At 32.6% G+C, this 16,480-nt stretch overlaps 1 protein-coding gene across 3 annotated transcripts in view; it reads right to left on the bottom strand.

Annotated features, from left to right (window-relative positions):
- ATAD2B (ATPase family AAA domain containing 2B) overlaps positions 1–16,480 on the bottom strand; it is a 116,780-nt gene that overhangs the window by 73,320 nt on the left and 26,980 nt on the right. For all 3 annotated transcript variants that reach the window (XM_019651162.1, XM_019651214.1, XM_019651284.1), the window contains exons 7-13: positions 15,353–15,469; positions 12,814–12,889; positions 11,553–11,651; positions 9,894–10,005; positions 7,289–7,404; positions 5,631–5,805; positions 2,219–2,307 (exon numbers count right to left, since the gene is read on the bottom strand). In XM_019651162.1, the coding sequence (XP_019506707.1) occupies positions 2,219–2,307; positions 5,631–5,805; positions 7,289–7,404; positions 9,894–10,005; positions 11,553–11,651; positions 12,814–12,889; positions 15,353–15,469 (784 nt within the window). The remainder of the gene's footprint in view (positions 1–2,218; positions 2,308–5,630; positions 5,806–7,288; positions 7,405–9,893; positions 10,006–11,552; positions 11,652–12,813; positions 12,890–15,352; positions 15,470–16,480) is intronic.

Genomic DNA, 16,480 nt, shown 5'->3' with positions numbered 1-16,480 from the left:
GGCCGGCGACTGATCTGCCTCATCCGGGAAGAGCGCAATGATAATACTAACATGGGCCAGTGAAGCAACGTCCTCCACAACTAGACTGAACAACAAAAGGACAGCAACTTGTCTCTTCCCCTACCCCAATTCCCCAATAAAATCTTTAAAAAAAAAAAAAACCCACTCTAAATATAAAGACATAGAAAAGTTGATAATAAATTAATGAAAAACACATATCAAACAAAAAGCATAAGAAGTCTAGGTTAGCTCAATTATTATCTAATGAAAACAAATTTCAAAACAAAAAATATTAGCACAGATAAAGAGGGATATTTCATAATAAGAGGGTAACTGCAAAATAAAGCTATAATAATAAACATTTAGTACCCAACAACATAGCATTCTGGAAAAGGCAAAACTATGGACACAGTAAAAAAAATCAGTGGTGCCAGGGGCTGGGGGGAAAAGGATGACTAGGTAGAGCACAGAGAAATTTAAGGCAGTGAAAATACTCTGTATGATACTATAATGATGTATACATGTCATTATACGTTTGTCCAAACTCAAAAAACCTACATCAAGAGTGAATCCTAAGGCAAACTATGGACTTTGTGTGACCATAATGTGTCAGTGTAGGTTCCTCAATTGTAACAAATGTACACTGGTGAAAGATGATGCTAATGAGGGAGGCTATACATGTGTGCGGGCACACAGTATATGGGCAATCTCTGTACCGTCTCAATTTTACTGTGAATCTAAAACTGCTCTAAAAAACTTCATTAAAAATTAAAAAGAACAAGGTTGAAAGGCTTATACTATCAAGACTTAATACAAAGCTATAGTAATCAAGACAGTGACATAAAGATAGACCTATAGATCAATGGAACCAAATAACAAGTCCAGGAATAGACATTTTAGATGGTCAATTAATTTCTAAATAAGATGCCAAGTAATTCAATGGAGACAATGTAACCTTTCCAATATATAGTCCAGAAACAACTGGAAAAAAATAATCTTCAATCCATACCTTGCACCATCTACAAAAGTTAACTAAAACCCTTACTTTATAATATATTGATATGTAAACACTAACTTAAAATGAATCACTGATCAAAATTTAAGAGCTAAAGCTATTAATATTTTAGAAAAAAACAGAACTGCTAAAAAATCAGTTTAAACAATTAACAAAATATACACAAAAAATTTTATATAATGGACTTCATCAAGATCAAAATCTTTCGCTTTTCGAAAGTCACAGTTAAGCAAACAAAAAGGCAAGCCAGAGAAAAACTTTCAAAACACAGATCTGACAAAGGGCTTGTCTTGAAAGCACATAATCTTACAACACAATAAGACATACAATCTTATTTCTTTTTTTTCTTTAAAGGGTAATAGATTCTAACAGACATTTCACAAAAGAAAACATCCAAATGGGCAATAGGCACATGCAAAGATGCTCGGTATTATTAGTTATCAGAAAAATGCAAATTAATCCACTAGTATAGCCCCTAGAATAGCTAAAGTTAAAAGAATATTAATACCAAATGTTTGCAAGAATGAGGAGTAACCGAAATTCTCACACATCACAGGTAACATAAAATGGTACACATGCTTTGGAAAACAGTATGAATTTAAACATGCATTTACCACAGGATCTAGACACTCCTCTCCAGTATTTACCCAACAGAAATGAAAACATATGTCCACAAGAAAATGTATATGCAAAAATTCATAGCAGCATTATCATAATAGCCAAAAATAGAAAAACAAACAAAATCTCCGTCGCATGGATTAACAAATAAATTGTGGTACACATGCATATACACACAGTCCCCAAGGAATGCTACTCAGAAACGACATGGATAAATTTCAAAAATAGTATACTATATCAGGATTAGGCAACTTTTTCTGTAAAAACCCAGAAAGTCAACGTTTTAAGCTTTGCAAGCCATACGATCTGTCTCACAACTCAACTCTGCTCTTGTAGTGCACAAGCTGCCATATATAATTCAAAAAGGAATAAACACGGCTGTGTACCAATAAAACATCATTTATTAAAAACAGGCAGGAGGCTAGATTTGGCACACAGGTGGCTGTTTGCTGACACCTTTGCTAAGTGAAAAAAGTCTTCCTCAAGGTCACAGATCACATTTTATAAGCCTCATAGCACTTATCCAAAGGCTAAGGCTATGTCAGTGAGTTAAAAAATTCAACATAATCTGATTAGGAAAATTACCTGTGGATCTGATCTTGTCTGCTGGAGCGAACTGGAGCTAATCCATCTATTTCGTCAAAAAATATTATAGAAGGTCTCATCAAATATGCCTAATATAAAAAGAAAAAAATGTTATTTTTTGTACTAGTTTCCATTTTTAAAATTTAATTATTATGTTTTCTTAACAGCTAATATAAGCAAATGATACAACATGCAGCAGGTAAGAAAGATTATAGATAGAAAAGGAAATCTCCTTGCCAACCCAGTCTCCAACCACAAAGTCTTCTCCCAGTAGACATCTACTGTTTTCAGTTTGTTTTCTTCTTCCATACATGTTGTTTATACACAAATATGTCTTTTCACATACACTATTTTTATTTTATTTAATGCATTTTAAACACTATCCACATTGCTTTTACCATATAACAGCCTATTTTATGAAACAGCATATTTCAATTAGCTCCCATATGAGTACGTAAAGATCTGCCTAATTCTTTTTGAACAGCCACAAAATGGTGTATGCATGTGCCATAATTAAACTAGTCCCCTACTCATGGACATTTAGGCTGTGAATCTTTTCCTATTATCAACAATGCTTGAATAAGTATTTGTGTACATTGGCCATTTCATGAGTACAAATATCAATGTAGTAAATTCTAAAAGTAGAACTGCTTCAAAAGGCATGTGTTATTTCCAATTCAGTTAGACATTTGCAAATTGTCTTCCATCGGTGTGTCAATTTACCCTCTTATCAGCAATATGTAAGAGCGCTCACCAACAAATGTATTATCAAACTTCTTGATCTTAACTAATTTTTTTAGGATGTCTTCTCAGTATCGTTCTAATTTTTATTCCTATCACTAGTAAAGATAAGCACTTTTCATATGTTTAAGAGCCATTTATATTGCTTTTTCTATGAAAATTCTGTTCATATCCTTTGTGACTTTTTCTATTGAATTACTAGTCTTTTGCTTACTGATTTCTAGGAGCTATTTGTTTTAAAAATTAGACCTCTCTCTTTGAAAGGAAATACAAATATTTAATGCAAGGGATATCATTTATCTTTTGATTTTGCTTACAATATTCTATTGCTATTCAGAACCTTAAAAAATAATTATATAGTGGATTTTCTCTTCCATTGTTAGACTCTCCCAATTCTGAGAAACCAGATTCTCCTGAGTTTTCTTCTGGTACTTCCAGTGTCATTTTTCTCACTTAAATCTTAGATCCAGCAGGAATTTAATTTGATTTAAAGTAAATGAGTATTATTAAATTACAAATATAAAGTCTTTATTGTACAATTTACTCAATATAGTTTATTTATATTACTTCTAGAAATCATGGTTCACAGGAAGGTCAGCTTATTAAAGAATGGATATGAATTTTTCATATTTCCCTGACTAATACGATATGTATTAAACTTCCAGTGTTCTCTAATAATTTGAAATGAAGGCTAATTCAATCACAAAACAGGTTTTGGAAAAAACTTTATAAGACTAGAATTATGTAATAAGAAAAACTGTAAAGATTTGATAATCACTTTTACATACATGAAACACACAGCTCTTTTTTAGAACTACAGCCTCACAGAATTGCAGAAAGGAAGTACAGTGTATTACATGCCAGTCACCGTGATAAGCACTTTATATACTTTTTTCCAGTAAAATCTCACCGTAGTCCAGTGAGACAGATATTATTTTATAAAAGACACAACTAAAGATCAGATGCTTTCATTTACTTAAAGTTATATACTTAATAGTAAAGCCAGATATAAACTAACATTTTACTGACACCAAAGGCCAAACTCTTAGCCTATATATTATATCTTCTTCATTTTAGTTAGTGCATAGATCCTGTGTTTAATTTAGGAATGTAGACTCTCATTTTTAAGACAATATAACGATCAGCAATGTTTTTTAAAAAAGAAAGCAAACATTCAAACATTTCCATTACTCTTCTCAACAAAGTAAACTATGAAACAGAAATAAAGTAAATTTAGATTTAAAAAGAAGCATGATTTATGCTACAATTTTAAATGAAACCAAAGCACACTCCTATTCCCAGCATAAAGTGGCTAAAAATTATAACTATCAAAAATTTAAAATTATGTCATTGGGGCCGGCCGAGTGGCGCGTTGGTTAAGAGCTGGCTTGGGATGCCAGGGGCCCCGGTTCGGATCCCACATATGAGGGCCAGTGACACTGCCCTCTACAGCTAAGATGCTGACCAACAGCTCAACTGGAGCTGGGCTGCTGTGAGTCTCCAGCGATGGCAGGTGGGTTGCCATGGGCTACCATGTGTGGCCAGCAGCCAGCGTGAGCGGCCAGCAGCCACTGTGAGCTGCCGTCCAGAAGCCGGCGACTGATCTGCCTCACCCGGGAAGAGCTCAGTGATGGTGCCAACTTGGGCCAGTGAAGCAACGTCCTCCACAACTAGACTGAAGAACAAAATGACAGCAACTTGTCTGTTCCCATCCCCCCAATTCCCCAATAAAAATCTTAAAAATAAATAAATAAAAAATAAAATAAAATTATGTCATTGGACAGCATGTCAGCATTCCCAAGCTAATTCTTCCCTCGTCCACCACTGTTATTTTATATTTATATATTTCAATTATTAAATTCTCTTGAAGCATGCAGACTGCATATGTTTGACTTTCCAATATACACTGAGCACATTGAAGGTAAGAATTTTACCTTTTCCTAATAACTAAAAATAATATTTAAAGTGCCTTACCAACTACAAAGGACTCTGACACACATCAACTCAGCAGTGCATGCTAAACGAATGCTTAGTGAAAGCATTTTTTTAATTTCATGTGAATTTCCATAGACATAATGAAATATAAGTGGCATTGCCAAATATGAATGACTTCATTCACTAGCTCAAACAATCAAAAGTGAATTTACATTAGGACTAATATTTATAAGTATTAGGAAATAACATTTAAGTTAGTTAAAAATAAACTGTAAAGATATTTACACAATATCCACTCACCTTACTCTGTCTTTTATAAGCATTCATTTATTACTGACTGCTTCCAGCATCACATTTATAATTGATGAAAATAAATAATATACTGCTTTGTGAGATTTCGTGCACAGATGTTAAACTTTTTATGTTTGTTTTATTTCCTCTATTTCCTGAATTAGATTTTAATTCAATGGTATATGTTATAAGCAGGGTTCTCAAAAGCACCTAACATGGTATTATATGCCTGGTAGCCACCTCGATAAATGTTCTGTGAATCGTATTAAATTAGTACTAGTAAAACGGCTATTAAATACGTGTAAGGCATTCAAATTCTGATTATTGATCCTAAATTTAACATGCTGATGAGAAAATATGCTTCCTCGTGAACAGTTCGCATTTACAGACTAAATGCATTAAATATTCTAAAAAAGATATTTTCATATTAGCTGATTTCACTTACCTGATCAAAAAGAAGCCTAAGTTGCCGTTCTGATTCACCAACCCATTTGCTCAGACAGTCTGCTCCTTTTCGCATAAAAAAAGCCACCTTTTTGTCTCCTTGACTGCATTCATTAGCTAATGCTCTGGCAACTAAGGTTTTGCCTGTGCCAGGAGGACCATAAAACAAACAGCCCCTAGAGGAATAAAAAAAATCAATAAAAGTAAATTAATGTTATCACCGCCACTATTAACCAATATAAAGGATGCACCTCTCATATAATTCTGTATTACTGTATATTATAATCATTAGACACTGATAAAGCTTTTGTGGTATACAGACAAAAGTTTCACAGTGCTGAGGGCACTCAAGGATGTTCTCAAAGCACCAAGCTTTGGTAGGCAAAAAAATAGTTAAATCAGGGCAGAGAGTAATTTGGCAAGATGTATCAAAATTTTAAGTGTTTTCCCCATGACCCAGAAATTTCACATCTTAGAATGTATCATACAGAAATACTCAAAAGAATGTTATCTTAAAAAATGTTAAATGGATGCTCAATAGCACATTGTTTTTAATTGTAAAAAAACTGAAAAAATCTAAATGTTATCTATTAATAAATAACAAATAAATACACTGTTATATCTCTAAAATTAACACTAGTGCGGTGTCAAAGACAATACACACATTATTAATGTGGGAAGGTGTCTAGAGTAAAAAAGTTATGAGTATTACTGAATAATTTCATTTACACTGAATGCTTATATGCACATAATATAGGCAAAATATAAATTTAATATTTACAGATATATACATAAGAAACCTGTAAGCACATATATAAAATTATTCATCTCTAAAGAATAGGATTACTTTCTGCTTACAATACTTTCTCCTTATAACTGTGTTTTGTTTAAGGTTCTCCCAAGGCTATAATATCTTAATGGCTTTGAAAAAGTAGTAATTATTTTAAAAATTCAATTTACATCATATAAAAAAACAAATAAATTGCTATTATGATTTTTAGAAACCACTGTAGAATTATAGGCCATTTTTTAAACCACTCAAATAGAAGATAGCTCTTTAATAAGATTTTCTTATTTAAGATCCTTAAATACATGGAAAATAAGTTAGAACCAAATCTGAATAAAAAGTACCTCCTACTCAATGAAAAGGATCATTTAACAGTTTAAATCTAAGTCTACATATGTACATCTTCAGAATATTTTATTCTCAATTTCCTTTAACATAATTTTCAGCCTTTTCTAATGTTTAACCATCTAACTGCCTCATGATCAAACACAATTAATCTGATCATAAAAATAAATTATCAAGCTTACCATTTCAAAAATAGCCCATCATTAAGCCAAAGAAACACTTCATTGAAATTGGGCTTCAATTCAAGACTAAACAACACATAGCATCAAACTCAATGCTATTAGGAGGCCAAATTAAGGAAAACCCTTTTGGGCAATCCACTTGTATATAAAGAATCTCACCCCATACCTGACTCTTAATGCTGAAATGTAAACTTCAAGAACACACTTAATACCACAGCCTTAGAGTCCTAAAAAATAAAATTTCTTTCCTAATTTTCATTGCTAGAACACATCAAATAAATACATAGGAAATATTTATATATATAATCATTTAATTTGATAATTTAACAGTAATAATGTACTTACCTTGGAGGCTGAATTTTAAATTTTTCAAAAATTTCTGGATATAATAATGGGAATACTACCATTTCCTTTAGTGCATGAATATGATGGCTCAAGCCACCTATGCTATCAAACCGCACCTTGGAAAAAAGGGGGAAAGATTAAAATAATTTTAACTGTTTATAGATTTTTTTAAATATTGAGATAGTCTTATGACTAGAAATACACTCTTTCAGCAGGAACTGTTGAACATAAAGCTCAAAAAATTATACTTTTGAAATAAGTGTAAAAAATCTAAAGCTGGCAGTAAAATTCAAGTTTACATTTCATTCCATCAAATAAAGCTACCATTCTTTAATCTCTCAGTAACTAAGGACCAAGATTAATGCCCAATCTAATACTTTAAATGGAAATCTATAGGAGACATTATGTTGTATTTAAACTCTAATAATTTAAATGCCTTTTTAAAATATTATCTATCACATGCATTCTCAGCAGGGGCAAAAATTGGTTCAGAAGTATGGTAAAATATCTTGGCTATTACAATGGTTTGTAACTTTCCAAAGCTTGACTTTACCTAACAAAATCTTAATCTTTAATATTAATTTGTCTAGATAGTTAATTTTCCTCCTTTAGAGACAACAATGAAAAAATAAGTTGAGAAACTCTAATCTATCACAAAAAGCAACAGAGATTATTTCTTCCACCCATACAATTTAAATATCTAAAAGACTCTGAATTTTAAAAAGTTAAAAAACTGTATAGAAGAAAGTGTTCAAAGGAAATAGTGCCAAAATGCTAACAGTGATTACCATTGGGTTCTGCGAGATTTCTTTCCCTGCTTTATTATGTTATGGTATTTGAAAATGTTTTACAAAGAATATATTACTATGATAGAAAAACTTAGGTAATCTAGAAAAATAAATAACAGAAACATTCTAAAAGAAGCTAAATTTTCTTGTACATGATATCAAATGTTAAATAATTAAGTTACTCTAATTGACTGACAGATATGCCTAAAACTAACTACATTCAAGAAAGCATGGTGCTGGTAAACCAAATAAGCAGAGATCACTAAGTGAAGTCCTCTGAGAATGTGCACTATTAGACAGGAGATTCTGAAATTTCCTTAGGTCCTCACAAATAAAATATTTTCCCCTATGACTTCAGATTGGAGGTAGCTAACATTACATTTTCAAATATACACACAACTCCATTAGATAACTTAAGTCTCTCATATCAGAATCAGTTAAATTATGTAGAATAGAAAGGTTTATAAAAACAAAGAAAAAAATATCAAACACATTCTAGGTTATGCAGTAACCTTATTCCCAAGTATCCCCCCAACAAGATTCTACTACCAGTAAGAATCTATCATGTCTTCTAAATCTTGCTCTCTTTTCATGCTACATACTTTCCCTGTGTGCTATTAACCATTTTCCATAGTGATCTCAACTTTTATATTGGTGACCCATATCTAAATTTCTAGCCGAGATATTTCTAGTTAATGCCAAACCGAAATAACCAATTTCTATAAGTTACTTCAGTTTGTGATGTGCCACAGATAACTAAACATGTCTATTACTAAATTACCTTCACACCTGAATTACATTTTCCTTCTCGTATGTTCCTTACCTCAGAGAATGGAGCCATCCATTCACCCAGTCTCTTAAGCCAGAAACCTAGGTAATATATTCAACTTGTTTCTCTCTCTCATTCCCCAAAAGCAATGAATTCACCAAATTCTGTCACGTCTGCATTTTCTTCTGAATTCTGTCAAATCCATGTGCTACTTGCTCCCACCATTACTCTACTTTCTACCATAACCATTACTCCAGATTACAACTACGTCCAAATCAGTCTTCCTAATGGCCAGCCTTGCTTCCCTCAAGTTCATTAACTACATCATAAATAGTGATCTGTCTAAAATGCAAATCTGGGGCCGACCGAGTGGTGCGATGGTTAAGAACTCGCTTGGGATGCCAGAGGGCCCCGGTTCGGATCCCACATATGAGGGCCAGTGACACTGCCCTCCACAGCTAAGATGCTGAACAACAGCTCAACCTGGAGCTGGGCTGCTGTGAGTTGCCGGCGCGGCGTAGGCTGCAGCCCCTGTGGCAGTGGGTTGCCATGGGCTACCATGTGTAGCCAGCAGCCGGAGTGAGCGGCCGTCCAGAAGCCGGCGACTGATCTGCCTCACCAGGGAAGAGCGCAATGACGATGCCAACTTGGGCCAATGAAGCAACATCCTCCACAACTAGACTGAAGAACAAAAATGACAGCAACTTGTCTGTTCTCCTTCCCCCAATTCCCCAGCACTGTTCCCATCCCCCCAATTCCCCAATAAAAATCTTAAAAAATAAAAAATAAAAAATAAAAAAAATAAAATGCAAATCTGATCATGAAACCTAAGCAGCTCCAACAATACCCCACTGTTTATGTTGTTTTATGAGGTCTTGCCATATTTGTCAGCATCACATTTTACCAGAGTGCTAGGTTCCCAAATATATACATCAAAACACTAACAATGGTGATATCTGGATTTTCTACTTTTATTGTGTGTGCTTTAGAAACAAGATATAACCTTTAAAAAACAAAGGTCCTCTAGGAAAACATTTACAAAACTTACTGACTTATCAATGTTCATCGGATCAACGTCAGCCAAACTTGCACCCACTTTGACACGTTCCCGGAGAATACCACTAGCTAAATCTTCTGTTCTTAAGTTCATAGGCAAACACCTGAAATTCATAAAAATTCAAGTAAATAGCATTAAAAGTTTCACATTGTTCATGTCAAAATAAGTTTACGTCTCTGACACATTTTCACCTCTCTCCTTTTTATCATAACCCAGAAAATAACATAAAAAAAGTCATGTTTTTAAACTTTTTCTAATTCTTTTCAACAGAGCAAAAATAAATTTATTCACTAGATAAACAAGATCATTCATCTATTTATCCAAAAAGCCCAATCTATTCTACTTAGAAAGCTTAACCTATATTATACAAGTATAAACTTATCCCATATTATACAAGTATAAAATAAAAATAGATTGACTAACTATACTATAATATATGGCATTAAATGAACTCAAGCTTTATTATATTTAAATTTACCCTCAGATATTATGTGGCTATGTCTACTCAGCTTACCTGACTGAGGAAATTTCTTTCCTTTTTATTCAAAGGAAACCAAGTCTAGACCCCATTTTGAGAACTAAGCTTTATGATCTTCTGCGTAACTACCTTAAAACAGATATTTAGCTACCCTCAAAATGGTACACTTATTATTTAATCTTATTATCCCTAAGAAAATATAATCTATTGTACTTAAACACCAAAAAAGTGACATAAACAGCCTCAAAAAAACATAGCTTCTATAATGAATAGAACTTCACTCATATTTCTGAATCCTAACTTCTGTTAAAAATATATTTCCAAAGCAGATATCAGAATAGTTCACATTAAATGGGCATTAAATTCCTTTATTTAAGCTTAGATTTTCTCTTACATTTTCTTTACATCATCTACATGAGGCGTTGTCAGCATATAATCTACACCAATCCAAACTTGTTTCCAAGACCTGCTAACTGAAAACTTAGTATTTCTACAACAGATATATAATGCCAAACTATAGAAATGCTTTGCCAAATGTAAATTTTCTAAATATAATTTATCTTTCAGTATTATAAACTATAAGCTATAAAATTAACTCAAATTTTCAATAATTTATAATTTGACGCTTTAATTAATTACTAGACAAAATACTGATTCTCTCCCTCAGTGAAAACCATGGTTTTAGTGAGCCATGGAGTAGTCAGTCATTTATCCTATTTAGGCAAAGACCACCAGAGGCACTCATTCAACCAAAAATAAAACAAATTTTCCAATAAAAATCCAAGGGCTCCTGAGATAATTCTATTAGAAACCAAACCTTACTCTGCTGTAATTATTAGAAGCATCTAAAATCAGCATCATTAAATGGATTTGGATTAGAGAAGAGGTACGGAGAAAACGACTGCCATTAATGTTGGTCTCTTACCCACAGCTCTTCTTCCTTTACCTTCCTCATACTATTTTATTGAGTCTTTATGGGAAGTTTCCCAAGGTTAGATGTCAGCTCTAAGACATTACTAAGTAAAAACCAAGTCAGTGCATTTCTCTAGTCTAAAATATGTGTTGAATATTAGTGTTAGCAAAATGCTAGTACAAATAAGAATCCCATTCAAAAAATAAAAACTGTTCTTTCTTTTTTCCACCAGGGAAATAACAATAAAAAATTTATTAACCTATTTCTTGCTCTTGCCATGCTCTTTGATTTCCTTCTTTCAAAGCGTTCTTCATCAGAAGAAGTTGTGTCACTACTATGAATGGCATGCTTCTTTCTCCTGTTTAAAGTAAAATCCTTAAATCATTACAGCAGCACATGGCTTTTAATAACACATTATAAGCACCATTTCTACAATTAGCTTAGTTGGAAATACATACATTCATCCTTTCATTCAGCAAATATTTATTGATCCTTGCAATCATGCAGTATACATCTAATGAAATATAAACACAGTAAGTTCCACAGAGAAAAAGAAAAAATGGAGAAGAATACGTAGCCCACAATTTTTTAAATAGGGTAGTTCAGGAAGGCAGTCAAGTAACAAATTTATCCTACAAACATACTTGCACACATGTAAAATGATGGTTATGCAAGGGTATTCATTATATCATATTTTGTAATAGCAAAAGACTGAAAACAACCTGACTCTCAATGAAGGACTAGTTTTAAAATTATAGTGTGCCTATAAATGTAATATTATGCAAATATAAACAAATGTGAAATTTCACTATACTGAAAAGACAGTTAAAATGAATTAAGTAAAAACAGACAAGGTGTAGCACAATAAACAGTACATTTTATGTAAAAAAAAGGATAACAATTGATATATGTATTTGCACATATATACGTACATATATAAAAACATATTCCATAAGGATATACAAAATAATAACAATATCACTATGAGAAAATGAGAGACTACTGAAGCTAGAAAAATGCTTTTCATGTTTATCTTTTAATTTTTTCCTCTTTTTTTTTTTTTTCTTGAGCCACAGGGAATACATTAGCTTTTCAAAAAAACATAATAGACAAAAGTTTCAAAAACAAAAACCTCCTTTGTACCTACATGTAAATGAAACGGGAAAATGGAAAATAAAAGTAGCAAAGACTAATTGAACCAATGCTCAAATGAAAGCAATGTGAGTCACTTAGATTCAACTCTACTGAGACAAAGCTGGTGTGTGGCTTTAGGGAACAAAATTGTTCAAGCTAACTATTCCAGGCAAACTGAATCAGGAAGGTAACTGTCACATGCAGAATAACAATTAGTCACTAATTAAAGAATGAAAGATGCTATTTTGCCCCTCATTGGCATTATCACTAACACCATCAATATCTATATTGTAATTATAAGTCATTACATTATGTATTATTTAAAGGATACTATATCTAAATGACAGATGTAAGTATTTCCTCCTTTCAAAACCAACAAAACGTACCTGATATGGCTTCTTCTTGCTGGAGATCTATGAATATCAAACAGTGTGTTTTCCCTCTTTTTTTGATGAGCTGGTACTTAAAGAAAAAATAGGATAACAGGATTAACTAATAATAAATTGGTAAGTTGATGTATTAAAGGGGTAGAAATTACTTCTGTTAACTTTCTGAATAAAAGCTAGTCATATGTCTTCAAGTTCCAAATGTCTAGAAGGAGCACAACAAAAATTAAAACTCTATAATATAAGTTGCAAATAAATATTCTAAAAAGATGTTAAATTAAATCTTTGTAACTACTGGTTAAACACAGATTTTTAGATACAACACTAAAAGCACAATCCATTTTTTAAAAATGGATAAATTAGAGTTCTTCAAAATTACAAATTCTGCTCTTTAAAAGACAACATTAAAAGAATAACAAACAAGCTACAGACAGAGAAAATATGTACAAATCACATATCTGATAAAGGACTGATATCCAGAATACATGAGGAACTCTCAAAACTCAGTAATAAGAAAATAAACAACTCAACTGAAAAAACAGGTAACAGATTTAAACAGATACTTCACAGATAATGTTGGCAAATAAGCACATAAAAAGATGCTCAACATCATTAGTCACTAGGGAAATGTAAATTAAAACCAAAATAAATATGTATTAAAATTAATTTTTAAAACTGAACACATCAAGTGTTGGCAAAAATATGGACCAACTAAAATTCTAATACACTCTTAGTGAGAGTAAACAGTATAATCATTTTGGAAAACAAGTGGTAATATCTTAGAAAGTAAAACATACATTTAGTCATAAAACCCAGCCAATCCACTACTAGGTGATAAGAAAAATGAGAACACATGTCTAAACAAAGACTTACAAATGAATGTTCAAACCAACTTTATAATAGCCAACACTATAAATGCCAACAATCCCAATGTCCATATAACAAGTGAATAAACAAATTGTGATATGTTCATACAATGGACTGCTATTCAGCAATATAAAGAAACACACTGTTGTTGTATTCAACAACATGGATGAGCTTTACAATTATGCTGAGTCAAAAAGTCAGACAAAAAAAGGATATGTACTATGTACTGTATATAAAATTTGAGAAAATGTAAACTAATCTTAGTGACAGAAAACAGATCAGATCAGTGGCTGCCTGAGGATTGGGCGGAAGGTAAACACAAGAAGGTAAGGAGTTGATCATAAACAGGCAGGATGGAATCTGGGGGCTGATGAATATGTTCATTATTTTGACGGTGGTGACAGTTTCATAGGTATATCCCTAAGGTATTTCAAACTTGGCAAATAGTACACATTAAATATGTACAGTGGCGGGACAGCCAGTTAGCTCAGTTGGTTAGAGCACAGTGCTCATAACACCAAGGTTGCCAGTTTGATCCCCACGCCCTCCAAAACTAGATTGAAACAACTACTTGACTTGGAGCTGATGGGTCCTGGAAAAACACACTGTTCTCCAATTAAAAAAAAAAAAAAAATATATATATATATATATATATATATATATATATATATGCGCACAGTAGCAATGGACTGTGTTCAGTTATACCTCAATAAACTTTTTTAAAAATCTAGAAAAATGGTGCAGTCTTTTATCTGTCTCAACACACCTCCATCATTATTAATAGGACTATCTGTAACAGTGACTTAACTGGAGTACAGGAGTATCTACATACTTGGACAAGCTTCTGATAACTCTGATCACTTTCAGAGAAACAATCATTGTTTTAGAGTTTGAGTAAAAAGACCTAGGTTCTTCCTTGAAAACATTATGCTAAATGACAGAAGCTAAACACAAAAGGTCACACATACAGGCAAATCTACAGAGACAGAAAGTATATTAGTGGTTGCCAAGGGCTGGGGGAATGGCAGTATAGAAGTAATAAAATATTAATGGCATCAGACAGTGGTGATGACTGCGCACCCTTGTGAATATACTAAAAACCAATGAACTGCAGAGATTAAAAACCAGCAAAAATGGGGAATTTCACAATGTAAATTATATCTCAATTTTTTTTAAACTGGAAGAGATCAACAGTGATAGAATTTTCCAGGAGCTAGAAAAAGTCAATAAAACAGTACCTGTGGAATTTATTACTTGTCATTAGTTTTAAACGCTTTCCGTCTCAAAAAAAAAAACCTAGGTTATTGGCCAAGCTGCAGCCAGCAGCCATGTACCACTTTTGTGACTTTGGCTAAATTACTTAACCACTGGGAACACAAACCGCTATAAATGAAAGTGCTCAATAAACTATAAAGTAGTAAAAAGTATGAGCAGTATTTATTATTAAATTTAAGGTTGTTTCAATAAAATGTACATGCTCTATGTAATTCTATATTCAGCTATGTACTTGAATTTTCTTTCTATTGTATGTGTGAACAGAAGTACATAGAAAAAGAATGTATAGAACCTACAAAAGATTTCATTCTTTTAAATTCAGCAGAATTAATTTTTGAAAAGGGGGGAGCAGAATAAGCTATTTAGCTACAAAAAGAAAGGTATTTTAGTCTCCTACCTATTGGAGGTGCCTGGTATCGATCCACTGTTTTTCTTTGTCTCAAATTATATGGTCTATCATTTTCTTCTCCTTCTGCCTCTTCAACTTCTATATCTCCATCCTCCTCTTGAGATTCTAGTTTCACAAACACACACACACACACACACACACACACACACACACACACACACAGAAAAAAGCACTGTTTTAATCCACAAGGATTGGTCCACTCTAGAACTAAATATTTACATTTTATCATTTTCCTCTTTTGCACATTTAAAAGCATCAACATTTTATGACACAGCACAAATCAGTTATTAAAAGTCAACCTAGATAGATGTAAAAAAAATGCCTTTTCTACAAATAATCAATATAGTTCTCTGCTAAATAAATGAATATGATCGTATTTGATATCTTGATTTACTTATGATCTTTCAATCTCTTTGGCCAGATAAAGCAATAACAGAAGAAGAATTTTACAACAGCAAACTTCATTCAATGCCCAACTAACCACTGAATAAGGTTAGTATTCAAATACCACTTGGTAATTCAAAAGAGTATGCTTACAAGATAATTACTAATGTTACAGCAAGAACAATTTTTGTTGGCAATGTAACAGTTTGTTAGGCCTGTTGACAACAAGTAGGCATGGATTAATTACATTTTGGTAGGAAGATGCAGTACAAATTGGGGGGAACATGAAGCAGATTTCCAGGGTGTTGATAATACTGTGGTTTATTTCTTGACATCAGTGATTGCTTCATGATAATTCACCTAGCCATACATGTAAAAAAATAAATTATAATGTACATAAATCCTAAAAATTTTTTAAAAGTGGTTTGAAAAATAAATCGTTTGCCTATAGTTATGAATGTGACATCTATTTACAGTTTAAAAGTCTAAAATTTATAGGTTTAAGGTCCCCAAATGCAATATACTTTACGATTAACTTTTTAAGTACATATTGAATTATCAACATAACATTGTAAGGCAAAGGAAAAATTTTAAATTGTCAGTGATGCTAAGTGATATACGAAACTAAAATGCAAAGGATTTGGGCCGGCCGAGTGGCGCGATGGTTAAGAACTCGCTTGGGATGCCAGAGGGCCCCGGTTCGGATCCCACATATGAGGGCCAGTGACACTG

This window comes from Hipposideros armiger, unplaced genomic scaffold (genome assembly GCF_001890085.2).
Source record: "Hipposideros armiger isolate ML-2016 unplaced genomic scaffold, ASM189008v1 scaffold_0, whole genome shotgun sequence".
In the NCBI taxonomy this organism is placed as follows: domain Eukaryota; kingdom Metazoa; phylum Chordata; class Mammalia; order Chiroptera; family Hipposideridae; genus Hipposideros; species Hipposideros armiger.
The sequence above is the reverse complement of the archived record's forward strand: the minus strand, read 5'-3'. Positions and strand labels throughout refer to the sequence as shown.